Source organism: Phacochoerus africanus, chromosome 11 (genome assembly GCF_016906955.1).
Source record: "Phacochoerus africanus isolate WHEZ1 chromosome 11, ROS_Pafr_v1, whole genome shotgun sequence".
Taxonomy (NCBI): Eukaryota; Metazoa; Chordata; class Mammalia; order Artiodactyla; family Suidae; genus Phacochoerus; species Phacochoerus africanus.
Window position 1 is genome coordinate 126,554,406 of NC_062554.1, and position 15,554 is coordinate 126,569,959.

General features: G+C 39.7%; 1 protein-coding gene across 3 annotated transcripts in view; it reads left to right on the plus strand.

Moving 5' to 3' along the window:
- HMCN1 (hemicentin 1) overlaps positions 1-15,554 on the plus strand; it is a 497,854-nt gene that overhangs the window by 393,039 nt on the left and 89,261 nt on the right. For all 3 annotated transcript variants that reach the window (XM_047753862.1, XM_047753863.1, XM_047753864.1), the window contains 5 exons: positions 5,395-5,591; positions 7,281-7,362; positions 8,934-9,070; positions 13,933-14,074; positions 15,102-15,246. In XM_047753862.1, coding sequence (XP_047609818.1) covers positions 5,395-5,591; positions 7,281-7,362; positions 8,934-9,070; positions 13,933-14,074; positions 15,102-15,246 — 703 coding nt within the window. The remainder of the gene's footprint in view (positions 1-5,394; positions 5,592-7,280; positions 7,363-8,933; positions 9,071-13,932; positions 14,075-15,101; positions 15,247-15,554) is intronic.

A 15,554-nucleotide genomic window follows, 5' to 3' on the forward strand; every position in this document is an offset into this window, starting at 1 on the left:
CTCAAGAACAAAGCTAATCCTTAAAGAGTAGGACTGTAGAGATGCGTGAAGAGATGCCCACATCTTTTGCCGAGAAGTGGTAGAGCTTGAGTTGTCCGTCTCATCTCTACTCACTGAAACTGAGTGTGATAGGAAAAGCAGAAGGAGATGAGGCTAGAAATATACCTGGGCAGAAGCCATACTGTGAAGAGCCTCAGAGAGTTTGGCCCTACTTAAGAAAGCAGTAGAAGAAGCTTAGGCAGGAATATGTTAGAGTCAACATTTCACTCCCCCCAAATCCCTCCGAGGACAAAGTGTTGCCGAAATAGCAGCTGCCTCTAGACGTCGATGCCAAACAGAAATGCAGAGAAAGAGTTGGAAGAAACAGAAAAAGTAGCTTTAATTGACAAGCAAAGAGAGGACACAGCAGGCTAGTGCCTTAACGACTGTGCCTCCCATGGAGGGGGTAGTGAGGAGTCGTAATGTTCAAGGAGCAGGGCGTGATCAGCTTGTAGACCTCTTCCTGATTCGTTGGTGGTGAGGTCACGAGAAATAAGCATCCTCAACCTTCTGGTTCCAACTGGTCTGGGGTCTCCATGCTTGTGGGCAGCATACGGTTAACTTCTTCCACGGGGGGATGGGTTTCCATGCCTGCAAAACAGCTCCAAGGACTATGGCTTAGAATATTATCTGTAGTCCTTGAGGAAGAACCAAAGGTCATTGACTTTGTCCAATGGCTAAACAAACTATTGTGATTTTGTCTTGCTTGACTGTTTTCCTTTTTCTCTGTATTCTCTCACTTCTCTGATTAAATTGATTCTTTGACTGTCGTTTTTCTATAGACCAAAAGTCAGGCAGAGGACATGCGAGAGGGTCTATTTTGGGAAGGCACCATAGGGTCCTGCTCAGTTACAAGAGTGGATAATGGATTGAAGAGTCAGTTATACTAACAGAGACCTGGAAACACAGGAGCCTAGCGTAGCATGTGGCAGTCGGCAAAGAGAGAAGGAACACTTGTCGGGGAATTCAATAACAGGAGCGGAATTACAGCCCGTTGCCTTTCTGGAGGTTGAAAACAACAATGATGTTGTTAGAGTCACGTACAAAGAAAGCCTTCCCACCTGCAGGGTTCATAAGGATGTTTTCCTAAAACAGATTTGAAAACTGGCTCAACAGAAAGATGAGCAGATGTAGCATTTCAGCATCTGTTGAAAGCGAATTCCGTTAAAACCTGAAAAACGGTTGACTCAGATTTGTGCTATACTAGGAATGTGAATATAAATGTCCAGTTGGGGGAAACTGCTATTTTCAACTTAATTCTACCCAGCTGGAGGGAGGTGTCATGGTGTATTAGTGGTTCTGAAAAGTCCACTGTGGCAAAAATATTAAAAACAGGGGAGGAAATCATGAAAAATAAGGCTAAGGGGAGGGGGTTGACAGGGTTCAGGCTATGAAAGGATTTTGACCACATTAAGAATTTGGGGTTTTGTCTTAGCACAACGGGAAACTATTAAAAATTCTAATAAGTGCAATGCCATGAGTAGAGTTGCAGTTTGAAAAGACCACTCTGGAGTTCCTGCTGTGGCGCAAAGGGATCAGCAGTGTCTCTGCAGCAGCTGGCTCAGCGCAGTGGGTTAAGGATCCAGCGTTGTCACAGCTGTGGAGTAGGTTTCAACTCCTGCTCGGATTTGATCCCTGTTCCGGGAATTCCATATGCCATGGGAGTTTCTTGGCCAAAAAAAAAAGGCAAGCAAAGGAAAAGAAAAAGAAAGAAAGAAAAGACCACTCTGACTGCAAAGTGGAGAGCTTCTTGGAATGGCTTCTGAATGACAGCATATTATTAGGAGCTGTGTTTGGCAGTGAATAACAGTGTCTAAACATGGCCGCTTAAACAAAGAACTCGTGTTTTTCTCGCTGCATGAGCTGTCTGGAGGTGGGCAGTAGTTGCGTTGGTCCAGCAGTTCAGATCTTTAAAGTTCTCTAGGCCTTCACATCATGGTCAGTCTGTGCTTATGCATTGATTGTATGCTCACTCCCAGCATCCCTAGAGGTGACAGGAGAGCCAGAGAAATAGGAAGGGCAAACAATTTCCCCATTCAGGATTTTCTTAGAATCCCTACAAAACTCCCTCCCCTTACATCCCATTGGTCAGAATCTTCACACGCCACTCCATCAACTGTCTATTAAGGAGGCTGTGGAATGTAGTTTTTAGCATATTGACAGCCCTAAAAAAGTTGGGGTCTGTTAATATGAAAGAAACAAGTAAACAACACTGGGTAGGCACCTATATCCCGTAATGAGGAGATATTGGCCCAAGTAAATAGTATTGTAGCTCAGATTAATGGTGGAGGTGAGAGGAAAAGGTATATTATAGAAATAACTGCAAGTAAAAGTATTAAGAATTGGTTGTGGATTTGGACATACAAGAGTGATGAGAAGAAGATAGCAAGGATGACTCCCAGGTTCTGGCTGATGTGATGGAACAATTTGTAAGTTCATCACGTACATGCAGGAAATGCTAGAAAAGGACCAGGTGTTGGGGAATGAGGTAACATGTTGACTACATGTTGAGTTTGAGGTTGTTTTCAAACAACCCACTGAAGATTTTTATCTGGTAATTGGATCTGTGGATCTGGAGCCCAGAAGAGAGATCTAGGCTAGAAATAGACGTTTTGGAGTCATCAGAGTACAGACCGTTCCTATTCTGCCCAAAGTACACACACATGGACAAGACGCAGAGTTTGCAGTCTTTTTACACATAAAAGAGCTCATGACTGGGGTTCAAACCACTGGGAATGTGTCACTGTCTCTGTTGTTGCTGTTGTTATTTTAAATCTACTTCTATAAGCTTTTGAGAATTAAGGCCATGTTTCATTAATCTTTGTATCCACAGTGACTAACACACAGTAAATTATGAAAAAGTGAGAGAACTACAGAATCGACAATTGTCAAACAGAATCAGATAAATGCTTTTGAGTAATACAGCAATATGCTATGGAAATTAAAAGGGATAGAAATTTTATAGCTTGTTAAGAGAATGAAGAAGGGATTTACGGTTTTTACAAATGAACTTAATTATATTAAAGTGACCTTGATACGACCTGAGCATACTCAGTTAGGGGATGGGGCTATTGGGGATGCTCCAGTAGAAGGAATAGCATTAATAAAGTCATAGAACAAGAAAGGACTGGACTTGTTGAGGGAGAGAAGCAGTCTAATTAAAGTTGAGTTTACATAAAATTATGTTAAATTAGATAATGTTATCAAAATAGATGGAAGCTGCATTGTGGATGCCTTGGAAACCATGGTGAGGAGTTTTTAATTTAATTCAGTAAACAACTTGGAGACACTGACCTCTTTTAAGCAAGAAGTCTTAGATCGATCTGTAATGCACTTAAGAAAAGGTATTTTGGAGTTCTCATTGTGGCTCAGCAGTAACGAACCCAGCTAGTATCCATGAGGATGTGGGTTGGATCCCTAGCCTCGCTTAGTGGGTTAAGAATCCAGCATTGCTGTGAGCTGTGGTGTAGGTTGCAGACACGGCTCAGATCTGGTGTTGCTTTGGCTGTAGTGTAGGCTGGCAGCTGCAGCTCCAATTAGACCCCTAGCCTTGGAACTCCCATATGCCACAGTATGCAAAAAAAAAAAAAATGTTATTTTGACAATAATACATAAGGTAGATGAAAGTGAAAAAGTGATCATGTGGGTCAATAATTTAGTGACTCTGACTTCTAGATTATAGTGTGTAAAGGAGCACAGATTTAATATATTATCATTTTCCGTCTAGGAAAATGACCATACGGACAAATTTTTAGGAGGCAAATTTTAATAATAACATCAAGAGATCTAGTTGACTTAGTAGTAGTAATAGCTTTGTTAAAACCTTTCATTATTGAATAAAACAGATTCAGAAAACCAAAGGAAATGTATAATTTATAGATTATCTCACTGAATCCTCATAATTCTATTAGTTAAATAATAGCGCTGTACTTACTATAACCTCTAACCTAATAATAATTGTTGGAGCCAGGATTCAAATTCAGGATGTTGGAGAGTTCCCGCTGTGGCACAACGGGTTACAAACCTGACTGGTATCCATGAGCATGTGGGTTTGATTCCTGACTCTCCTCAGAAGATTAAGGATCTGGCATTGCTGTGAGCTGTGGTGTAGGTCACAGATGTGGCTCGAATCCCAAGTTGCTATGGTTGTGGCACAGGCCGTCTGCTGCAGCTCCAATGCGATGCCTAGCCTAGAAACTTTCATGTGCCACAAGTACAGCCCCAAAAAGAAAAAAAAGAAAAAGAAAAAATTTCATGCTATTTTGTTCCAGATGTATTGTGAACCTCTGTTCTAAACTATGTGCCTGATATAACACACACACACACACACACACACACACAAAACTAATCTTTGGAGCTGTCCAATAGCTATTTTGGCTGCCTTGTGAAATAGCTGGGAATACTCATAAAAAATGTGAATGATCATTGTAAGGAAATCTGTTTTAAAGTGATTCCTAAACTTAAGAATATTTGGACAAAGAAACTGTAATGTTTCCTCCAAGTGTTTAGATTCTTTAACGTCCTCTGAGAAAGGTAATTTAGGAGTATAAATAACACAAAAGGAAATTATTTCTGCCCAGACATAACAAATGTGTTTTATGCAGAAATAGACTCCAAATGTAACTGCTTTTTTTCTTCTGCTTGGTCATTGTTTCCTATTAAAGTTCTGCAGGGAGGAGTTCCCATTGTGGTGCAGCGGAAACGAATCCGACTAGGAATCATGAGGTTGCGGGTTCGATCCCTGGCCTCACTCATTGGGTTAAGGATCCAGGTTGCAGTGAGCTGTGGTATGGGTCGCAGTTGTGGCTCTGGCGTAGGCCAGCAGCAACAGCTCCGATTTAACCCCTAGCCTGGGAACCTCCATATGCCACGGGGTGCGGCCCCTAAAACGACAAAAGACCAAAAAAAAAAAAAAAATTCTGCAGGGAAAAGATCATAGCAGAATTCCATAGCATTTGCCCATTGCTTTTGAGTAACAATAGATACGTAAGAGGTACAAAACAGTACTATGTTTAAGTGGCTCTCTTGAAGACATAGTACAAAATGGGTTTTTATTGTCTTCAAATTTTCACAGTTAAGTAAGACTGCCCTAAGAATCTGAGTCCCAAATGCTGAGCTATGATTACCGTCAATGGTTTGCCATGTACTTCTTGATCTATTACCGGCATGACCCATCCCTTTTATAGTAGTGCCAGTGACAAATGATAATAGCATCTAGGAATTATCATTTTGTTACTTTGTTCTAATAAATTTATATGATGTGAATATATATTTGATTTGAATTTTAAAGTTTTTTTAATCTGTCGTATGTTATCCAACAGCAAGTTTACGTTGTTTTGAATTCCTTTTTCATAGAACCACCTCATATCAATGGGTCCGAAGAACCTATGGAGCTAACAGTAATTGTTAATAATCCACTTGAATTTACCTGCATTGCTTCTGGAATCCCTGCTCCTAAAATTACCTGGATGAAAGATGGACGGCCCCTTCCACAGATGGATCAGGTGCAAACGCTTGGAGGAGGAGAGGTTTTTCGAATATCTAGTGCTCAGGTAAGTTCAGGGTTCATACAGGTTTTTCTTCTAGGTTACTAATCTTAACATACTACTCTTAATTTTTTTCAAAGGAGTTTTTGCAGCCCATCAAAATTTTTTCATAGGAGTTCCATCATGGCTCAGTGGAAATGAATCTGACTAGTATCCATGAGGACGCAGGTTCGAGCCCTGGCCTCCCTCAGTGGGTTAAGGATCTGGTGTTGCCATGAGCTGCGATGTAGGTTGCAGACATGGCTCAGATCTGACATTGCTGTGGTGGCATAGGCCAGAAGTTACAGCTCAGATGCTACAGCTCAGATGCCACCCCTAGCCTGGGAACCACCACATGCCATGGGTGTGGCCCTAAAAAGACTAAAAAAAAAAAATTTTTTTTCAAGACCTATGAAGTCAGTTTTGAATGTAAAAATTTTTAAATTCCCAATATTCTAGGACTATTCAGTTCATAGAATAAAACGGAATTTTTCTGCTTTTCCAAAATACATATTTTGACAATAGTAAGATCAGCTGTTTTCCAGGGTATACCTTATACATACATAAGCACAGACTGTGTCTACATAGTGTCAAATGTTCCTGAAGACTGACACTTCTAATAGAAGCTATGCATGGGAATTATTAAAGAAATGTTCCTGGCTTTAGTCAGAACATTATAGATTTTGCAGTCAGCCTGTCCTGCTTACAGCCAAACTACATATTATATCTCTTTTGTTTCACCATGCATATTAAAGGTATATTGAAAATGTGGTATTAATTGGGAGTTTCCGTTGTGGCACAGTGGAAAGGAGTCCAACTGGTACCCATGAGGAGGTGAATTCAATCACTGGCCTTGTTCAGTAGGTCCAGGTTCCAGCATTGTCGTGAGCTGTGGCATAAGTCACAGACGCAGCTCAGATCCTATGTTGCTGTAGGATCTGAATTGTCATCCAATTCAGTTGCAGCTCCAATTCGACCCCTATCCTGGGAATGTCCATATGCCACAGGTGCAGCCCTTAAAAGAAAAAAAAAAGTGGTATTAATGTGTTTTATTTAAATTACTTGAGGAGTTCCCATCAACCGTGAGGTTGCAGGTTTGATCCTGGGCCTTGCTCGGTGGGTTAAGGACCCGGCATTGCCGTGAGCACTGGTGTAGGCTGGCAGCTGTAGCTCCAGTTGGACTTGTAGCCTGGGAACCTCCATATGCTGCGAGTGCAGCCCTAAAATAAAAAAGTAAAAAAATAAAAAATAAATTACCTGATATTTTATTTACTTGTTTGGTTGGTTGTTTAGTTGGTTAATGTATTATATTTTCTTCAGGAAAATTCCAATAGAACTTCTCTGTCTACAATGTAAATACAAAAATACTAACTTCTCCAATAAATACTGAGTCGTATCTAGTCTGTCATGTATGGTGCTGGGTCCTATATATATCTGCCTTTCTGAAATCATTAATGTACCTAACAATGCAAACATTCTAAGGTCAAATATTGAAACCCTGTTAAATCCATGGCAAATATATAGATTTACATGTAACAGAGATGCCAAGCCATGCTCAGTGTCAGAATGCTAATTGGACACATATTAAAACAGTTGATTAAATTTTAATTATTATGCTATCTTAGTGTGCTTTGTGTGAGACTTATTCTAATGGATAGTCTTATGAACAAAACCAGCACGTTAACATCATGTAATTGACTTATTCAAATTTTATAGGTGGAAGATACAGGAAGATATACCTGTCTGGCCTCCAGTCCTGCAGGAGATGATGATAAAGAATATTTAGTGAGAGTTCATGGTAAAGTTGGCAGAATGCAGTCCGTTATACACTAATACCTAATTAGAAGCCATAATGTTTAGAACATAGGGCAGCTATATAGCACATAGTAAAGATATGCTTATTAGGAAATGCATATTTTGCAAATCTGATTTTATATTTGATCAAGGGCTTTTGGGGAATAGTTTAATGGATTTTTGAGTTACTTGTTTTATTCCTGCACAAATAATTTATATTCAATAATTTTTAAATAATAGGATATAAATTAGGATAAAAGGGAAAATAAAAATCATTCATAATCTGAACACACAAAGACCTTTCACATAAAAATACTGTCACAGAAATGTGATCATGCAGCGTATATTATTTAATTTTTTTCTCACTTGATGGTATGGACATACTTTCATGTCAAAAATATATTTTTATAACATTACTTTTTAGTGATTGCAAGATGTCTCATTTTAGGAATATGTCCTTATTTATCTAATACATTTCTTATTTCTGGATATTTAGGCCCTTTCTACATTTTCACCCATATAAGCCACACTGTCACAGATATCTTTGTACATACCTGTGGGCCTAGTCCTTTAACTATATTGCTTTCGTAAATTGCTGTCAGTACACGGTACACTTGTTTGATTATGTATGCATGTGTCCATGTGTGCCTGCACATGTGTGCGTGTGTGTGTGCACACTTAAGGCCAAATGTCTCCTAGAAAAGGTGGGCTAATTAGACCGTGGCCAACACGGTTTTGACACAGAAACAGCAATTACTCTTCATGGAGAGAGACATTTAAAAAACATGACAGAAGATCTTTAGCTCCTCATGGCCTAAAGGACTAGACAGTGCAAACCTTAGGACTGGTATAATGTAGGAGGGTTCCCTTGCCCCCACTAGTCCTACACAGAAATTAGACCTGCCATTAATTGACATGTACATTGTGTATATGAGTCACATTAAAAAGATACGTTTTTTAATTATAGAACATCTGATTTACAATATTAGTTTCAGGTATACAGCACACTGATTCAGTATTTTTATAAATTATACTCCATCTAAAGTTATACTATATTGACTCTTTTCCCATTGCCATACACTATATCCTTGTAGCTTCTTATTTTATATACAGTAGTTTGTACCTCTTAATCCCATACCCTATTTTGCCCCTCCCCCTTTCTGCATATAAAGAAAAATGTATGCATTTCTGTATATTATGTTGGACAGACCCTAATTTAGTAGTTTTAAAATATGATGTTCAGAGAAAATTAGTACCAAGTGTGGACCTGGACAAGGAATCCCTTCTTTTGTGCCTTAGTTTCTTTCCCTGTTCAGTGGTGATAAAATGTGGTTATATTACTTATCCTATCATTCATGTGGCCATTAGAAGATTTTCATTACTTAATGTATGTGAAAATACCAAGCGAGGTAAAAAAAATTTACTACTTGTGATCATTGCACTATAAATTGAGCGAGTAATGTTTTAAGTTTGTGCTTATTATACAGCAGAAACAACATTTACTAAGCACCTAAGATGTTCCAGATTATTTTACATCTTGTTAAAAGTCTTTGGTGTATTTGTTCTCACCCCCAGTACCCCCTAATATCGCTGGAACTGATGAGTCCCAGGATTTCACTGTGTTACGGAATAGGCAAGTGACCCTGGAATGCAAATCGGATGCAGTGCCTCCACCTGTAATTACTTGGCTTAAAAATGGAGAACGGTTACAGGTAAATCTTGCTTAAGTTCCACAAATTCATTTTGAGAAAAAAGAATCAAGTAAAAGAGTCCTTGCTAGGTAGACAAAAACCAAACAACATCAGATCACTAGTTACTCAACATTGTAGAGGTGGGCACAGAGTTCGTTCATCAGCCTTCTTTGCTCAGCTTTTGCTGGGGTAGTTAGTAGCTAGTTATGAGTCAAGAGACAGGTATTTCGATTCAGACACTCTGTAAATTGGCTCAGGTTGTATCTCCTGGAGTTTGTGGATTGAAACGCTCAGCTGTGTCTTTCCCTGAGGGAAAAGAAATCATCAGAGTCTGAAAGGCAGTGACCTTTCCTGCCAAGCTCCTGGGGCAAACATGTTACCGACCTTCCCTGGTTTATATTTGGACCCCAAGGATCTTTGTACCACCAGGAGTTTAGGACTGGAACCCTTGAAGAACACAGCTGCTGGCTCTCTGCAGGTTCCCATGCTCAGGTGATACCTGTCTGTTGTCGTAGAGTGTCCCAGATAAGGATCCTCAGTAGCCTTTTAGGGTTCGCTCAAAGCCTTGACTTTGAATGCCCTACGTGTCCTTATCCTAGTAGTTACTTTTTTTTCTCCTTTGTTCTTCCTCATCCTGTTGGTATACTCTATTGTGCTACACTCTGCCTAAAGGAAACTGTGTCCCTAGTACCTAATGCACTCAGCCTTCTCCCATCACCAAACATAGAAAGACTGGATTCTGAGGGTTACTTATATGTTAAATCATCATGCATATCATTTAACAGTCACATGCCTCAGCTTCTCTATATATTGTGTGCCTACTATAATACCAGCCACTATGATTGCTGCTGAGAATAGTCTTGATCCTCAAGAAGCTCATAGACTATTTGAAAATATATAGAATTTAATCAAAGATTATAAAATTGGACTTCCCGTGTGGCTCACAACATAACTACTCGGCGTTGCTTCTACAGTGGCTGCAGCTCGACCCCTAGCCTGGGAACCTGCATATGCTGCAGGTATGGCCCCTTGTTTAAAAAAAGAGATTATAAAATTAGGGATTTCCCTTGTGGTGGAGCAGGTTAAGGATCTGGCATTGTCATTGCAGCAGCTTGGGTCACTGCTATGGCTCAGGTTTGATCCCTAGCCCAGGAATTTCCACATGCCGTACATGGTCCCCCAAAAAAGATCAGAAAATGGATACTACTAATAAATTATATGTTAGTGGTATATACAGAATTTGATGGAAACAGAGAGGAGAAGCAGGTAGCCCAGACTGAAGGGTAAAGAATAGCCCAGAGAAGCCTCTTGGAAAAGATGAGTTCTTTGGGTAGATGTTGGGTGAAAAAGAAGAGAATTCCAAACATAGGTGTCGGCATGTACAAAGCCACAGGTGTCAGCATGTACAAAGCCGTCCCAGGAAAAGGAATGCCGCTGTCCCAGGAACTGCAAGTAGCTTGGTATGGCTGAAGCAGACCTTGACTAAAATCCTTTGATGATTCTCCATAGATTTCAGGGTTCAGGTTAAACCACCCAGCTTAGCTCCCAAAGCCCTTCATGGCTCTGACTTTTCCTCTATAGTCTTGTCTCCCATATGTGCATTTCAGTGTAGACCTTTAGGTGTTCAGATAGGGACTGAGTGAATATTGATGATGGGGAAATTCAGGCTAATCTCCGATATGACCAAATGATGTCAGTACAGGCACAAAGTTAATTGGATAGTTATGGAAAAAAAAAAAAAAAAAGATGAGTTCCGTTTTAGGTATTTTGCATTTGAATTACCTATACATTTTCCAAGTGGAGATTCTAAAGAGCACTAAGAATATAGGTCCATATTTCATCAAAAAAATCTTTGATGGTCCTCAGTGATATAACATGTTTGTCGAAGGCACAGATTTGTATGAGGTCCACCAAAAGCACACGATATGAGAAGACCTATAAACAAGAAAAAATCCTAAGGCAAATAACACCGGCAATTAAAACGCGAGGGAGGTCCCATTGTGGTGCAGCAGCGAAAAGGAGTCCAATTACTAAACATGAGGATGCAGGTTCAATCCCTGGCCTCACTCAGTGGGTTAAGGATCTGACGTTGCTGTGAGCTGTGATGTAGGTCACAGACGTGGCTTGGATTGCACATTACTGTGGCTGTGGCATAGGCCGGCAGCTGTAGCTCCGATTCAGCCCCTAGCCTGGGAACTTCATATGCTGCACCACAGCCCTTAAAAAAAAAAAAAGAAAGAAAGAAAAAGGCAAAATAAAAAAATAAAGGTGAGCAAAGGAAGATGAGAAGAAGAATGGGACTGAGAAGAAGGACTCAGAAAGACAGGATGAGGTGTAGGAGACATGGGTGTACTGAAAGCCAAGGAAGAGAGAGGGAGTGGTTAACAGAGTCTGTGTTAAGATACAAATTAAGTTGTGTCCATTGCTGTTGGCAATACATAGATGTGATTAAAGATCTGAACAATGGTTCTTCAATAGCATGATCAAAACAAAAGACAGGTTATAGTTGTTGGGGGAGTTAAAAGAAAAGGATGTGGAAATAATTCTTTAAATATGAAAGAGATTTGTATTTGCTGAAAAAGATTGAGTATATAGGAGAGAGGAGAAGCTTACAGGGTAAAGAGTATTGGGTGGGGAAGGAGTAGGACCGTGACAGGTAAAGAGATTAGCTTTGGGTGGAAGAGTTGACGTTTTTCTGCAGAGATGGGAAAACAGGAAGAAAGGTTTCATTTATATACAGAATGATAGGGAAGAATTGCAGGCATCTGGCTTTGATTTTCTCAGTGGAGTAGAAAGCAGTGTCATCAGCTGAGAATGAGGTTTTGTCTGAAGAAAGAAATCAAATTTGAAAGAATCCACTGGCAGTAAATGGGAAGAGAACCAGAGAAAACTGGAGACTTAGATGTTCATGGAAGAAAGACACTGTGAGAATCAACTCTGAAATCCTGCTATACCCATATGAAAATTAAAAGTAAAATATATTTTAGAGGAATTATCATATATGTTTAAGAAATCACTCATTTTTATTAGAAGTGGTAAAAAGTTTATCACTAATAGCTCCTATAGCAACAAAAGGCCTAGAGAAAATGTATGGGCTTTAAAATAAATGCACCTGAACTGTTTATCTTAGTGTGAACAGTAGAAATATATATTTATTTGGGACAGAGCCCATATGCTAGAAAAATCTTATCTGGGCTCTTCCTGAAGTAGGCACACTTCCATTTAGGCACAACCAGAAAATATCTTTCTTTGATGCTATCTGGCATTTTTTTTAAGTTTATGTACAATCCCCAATAGAACTTAATAGAGATTAGATTTCATTATATTTCAGTATTTCATCTCAATATACGTCTCTATATTTTCATAATTCTTGGCCCCATGCCTGGACACAAAATAAATGCTTAGCAAATACTTGTAGGCTAAAATCATTTACTTACAAAATTTTTTCTTTCCTTTTCGTAGCCACACCTGTAGCATATATAGGTTCCTGGGCCAGGGGTCTAATCAGAGCTGCAGCTCTGGCCTATGTCACACAGCCAGGACAACACCAGATTCTAGCCACATCTGTGACCTTCGCTGCAGCTTGGGGCAGTGCCAGATCCTTAACTCACTGAGCAAGGCCAGGGACTGAACGCACATCTTCACAGAGACAACATCGAGTCCTTAACCCACAGAGCCACAGTGGGGACTCCCTATTATTTTTAAAATGGTACAGGATAATATGTTATTCAAAATTAATTCATTGGTCAGGGAACATTCAATTTTAACTGTCAGAATTCAAACTCAAAACAACCTAACCAGAAAAAAAATATTTATTAACCACAGTAATTGGTGGTGAATGTAAGCTTTAAGCATTACTGTATCCAGAGACTCTAATCACGTAGTCAAGCATCCATGTCCTTTCTCTGAATCTCAACTCTGCTTATGTCTCAGAGTCAAAAGCAGGCTGTCAGAGTTCCTGTTGTGGCTCAGCGGTTAACAAACCCAACTAACATCCATGAGAATGCAGGATCGATCCCTGGCCTCGCTCAGTGGGTTAAGGATCCGGCATTGCCATGAGCTGTGGTGTGGGTCACAGACGCAGCTCAGATCCCACGTTGCAGTGACTGTGGTGTAGGCTGGTAGCTATAGCTCTGATTCGACCCTTAGCCTGGGAACCTCCACATGCCATGGGTGTGGCCCTAAAAAGACAGAAAAATTAAAAAGAAAAATGAGAAAAAGAAAAAAGTGATTTATCTAGAGGAAAAAAAAAAAAAAAAGCAGGTTGTCCCTACCTGGTGATAAGACTGCCACCAGGCTTATGTCATCTGATTCCAGTAAAAATACCTCTTATTGCCCAACTGCTCCAGCAGTGTCCTGCAGGAATATCTGACAGGCCCAGATTGAGTCACCTCTCCATCCTGGAGTGGCTCTTTGTGGCCATGACCATGAAAAGCTGGAGACACTGACTGTGCCCTTGCCTTAACTACACTCATAGAAGAAGTACTTTCCAAAGGGTTTTTTTGTTTGTTTTGCTTATTTGGGGCTGCTTCTGTGGCATATGTAAATTCCCAGGCTAGGGGTCAAATCAGAGCTATAGCTGCCAGTCTACACCATAGCCACAGCAATGTGGGATCCGAGCTGTACCTATGACCTACACCATAGCTCCCAGGAATGCCGGATCCTTAACCCACTGAGCAAGACCAGGGATTGAACCTGCATCCTCGTTTCCGCTGCACCACAAGGGGAACTCCTCCAAAGGTTTTTAATAACAGGATAATGGTGGGGGGAGCAAAGATACTGGGAGGCAGGCACACTACACTTCACTGTTGTTACTTTTGATGATATAAAGTAATATTTTATTTCCTGACATTTTAATGATAAATTTTGCTTGCTGAATCCAGGCAACACCTCGAGTAAGAATCCTTTCTGGAGGGAGATACTTGCAAATTAATAATGCAGATCTAGGTGATACAGCCAATTATACCTGTGTTGCCAGCAACATTGCAGGAAAGACGACAAGAGAATTTCTTCTCACTGTCAATGGTAAGAAAAACTAATCATTGTTTCACAGTTTAAAAATTTAGCCAAGGGCATTCAAAGAGATAACACTTCTGTTTTTTATGAGCGTACTAAATGAATCCTTGTGGGTATCGTATTTCTTTTGAAAAAGATAGCATGTGATTTTTATACTGTAGCTATATTCAAACTAATTTGATTTCAAAAACTAAACATCCATTACCCTGTCTTAGAGGATAATATATGTCCAATTATTATCAGCATATCCTGATGTTTTGCATCATGCAGATCAGAGCCATTGAGGAAGTTAATATGCTAAATCTCTGGATGACAAGTGGCCAATTATTTGGTCACCTTTATTGATGTTGATGTTTGAATATATATGCGCTAAACTGCCATAGGACTGTTATTTTCTCAAATATAAAAGCTAGACACTAAAATTTGCCAAGTTTCAGGAATATGATACAGATTTTTTTCCCCCAAATCACTCCCTTTGGAGTTTTAATATAGGAAACTTTATAAGATAGTGGATGACCCATACAGCTGATATCTCTAACACTAAAATTAAAATCCAAGTTTTCTATTCCCATATGAACTCAATGATTAATAAGATACATGCACTGAGAGTTGATTTATCACAGATGTGCTTTGTTAAAACAGCCCACTTTCTGGTCTTTATTTAAAGTGAAGTTGTTCCAGTGTTAACATTCTCTAACCATTTTTTGGCCAAAGAGAAATAAGAAATATCATCTTTAATTTGCATCATACTAGAGCTGATTTTTATTCTATTCAAGCTTCTTTCAGAGAACGGCAGATTTCATACATTATATCAGGGACTTAAAATCCCATTTCTCCATCTACTCTTCATTTTTAAGTCAATTTTAAATCAAATCTTATCTTGAGTAAGATTTTAGGAATTAAACCTCAGGTTTATTTATACTAACCTGCATCAGCTGTAGGTAAAACCATACATTTGACTCAAACCTCACCTTGGAGTCTTAATTCAGACTATGTCATTGACATAAATGAAGTTTTCCACATGCATCTCTTGTAGTTCCTCCAAACATAAAGAGTGGCCCCCAGAGTCTTGTCATTCACTTAAATAAGTCAACTGTATTGGAATGCTTTGCGGAAGGTGTGCCAACCCCAAGAATAACATGGAGAAAGGATGGAGCTGTTCTGTCTGGGAATCACGCAAGGTAACAATTCTGGAGAAGGATGAAGACGACTATAAGAACTGGAATAGTGGTTTTTAAATCATTGATCCAACTTATTCTTTGGGTCTTGTCATTCTAAAAGGAGGCACTTCATCTTAATATGAGAATTAAAATAGGAGTTCCCTTTGTAGCGCAGAGGTTACAAACCCAAGATCCATGAGGATGCAGGTTTGATCCCTGGTCTCCCTCAGTGGGTTAAGGATCCGGCATTTCTGTGAGCTGTGGTGTAGGTCGCAGACATGGCTCGGATCCTGAGTTGCCGTGGCTCTGGTGTAGGCCAGCAGCTGTGC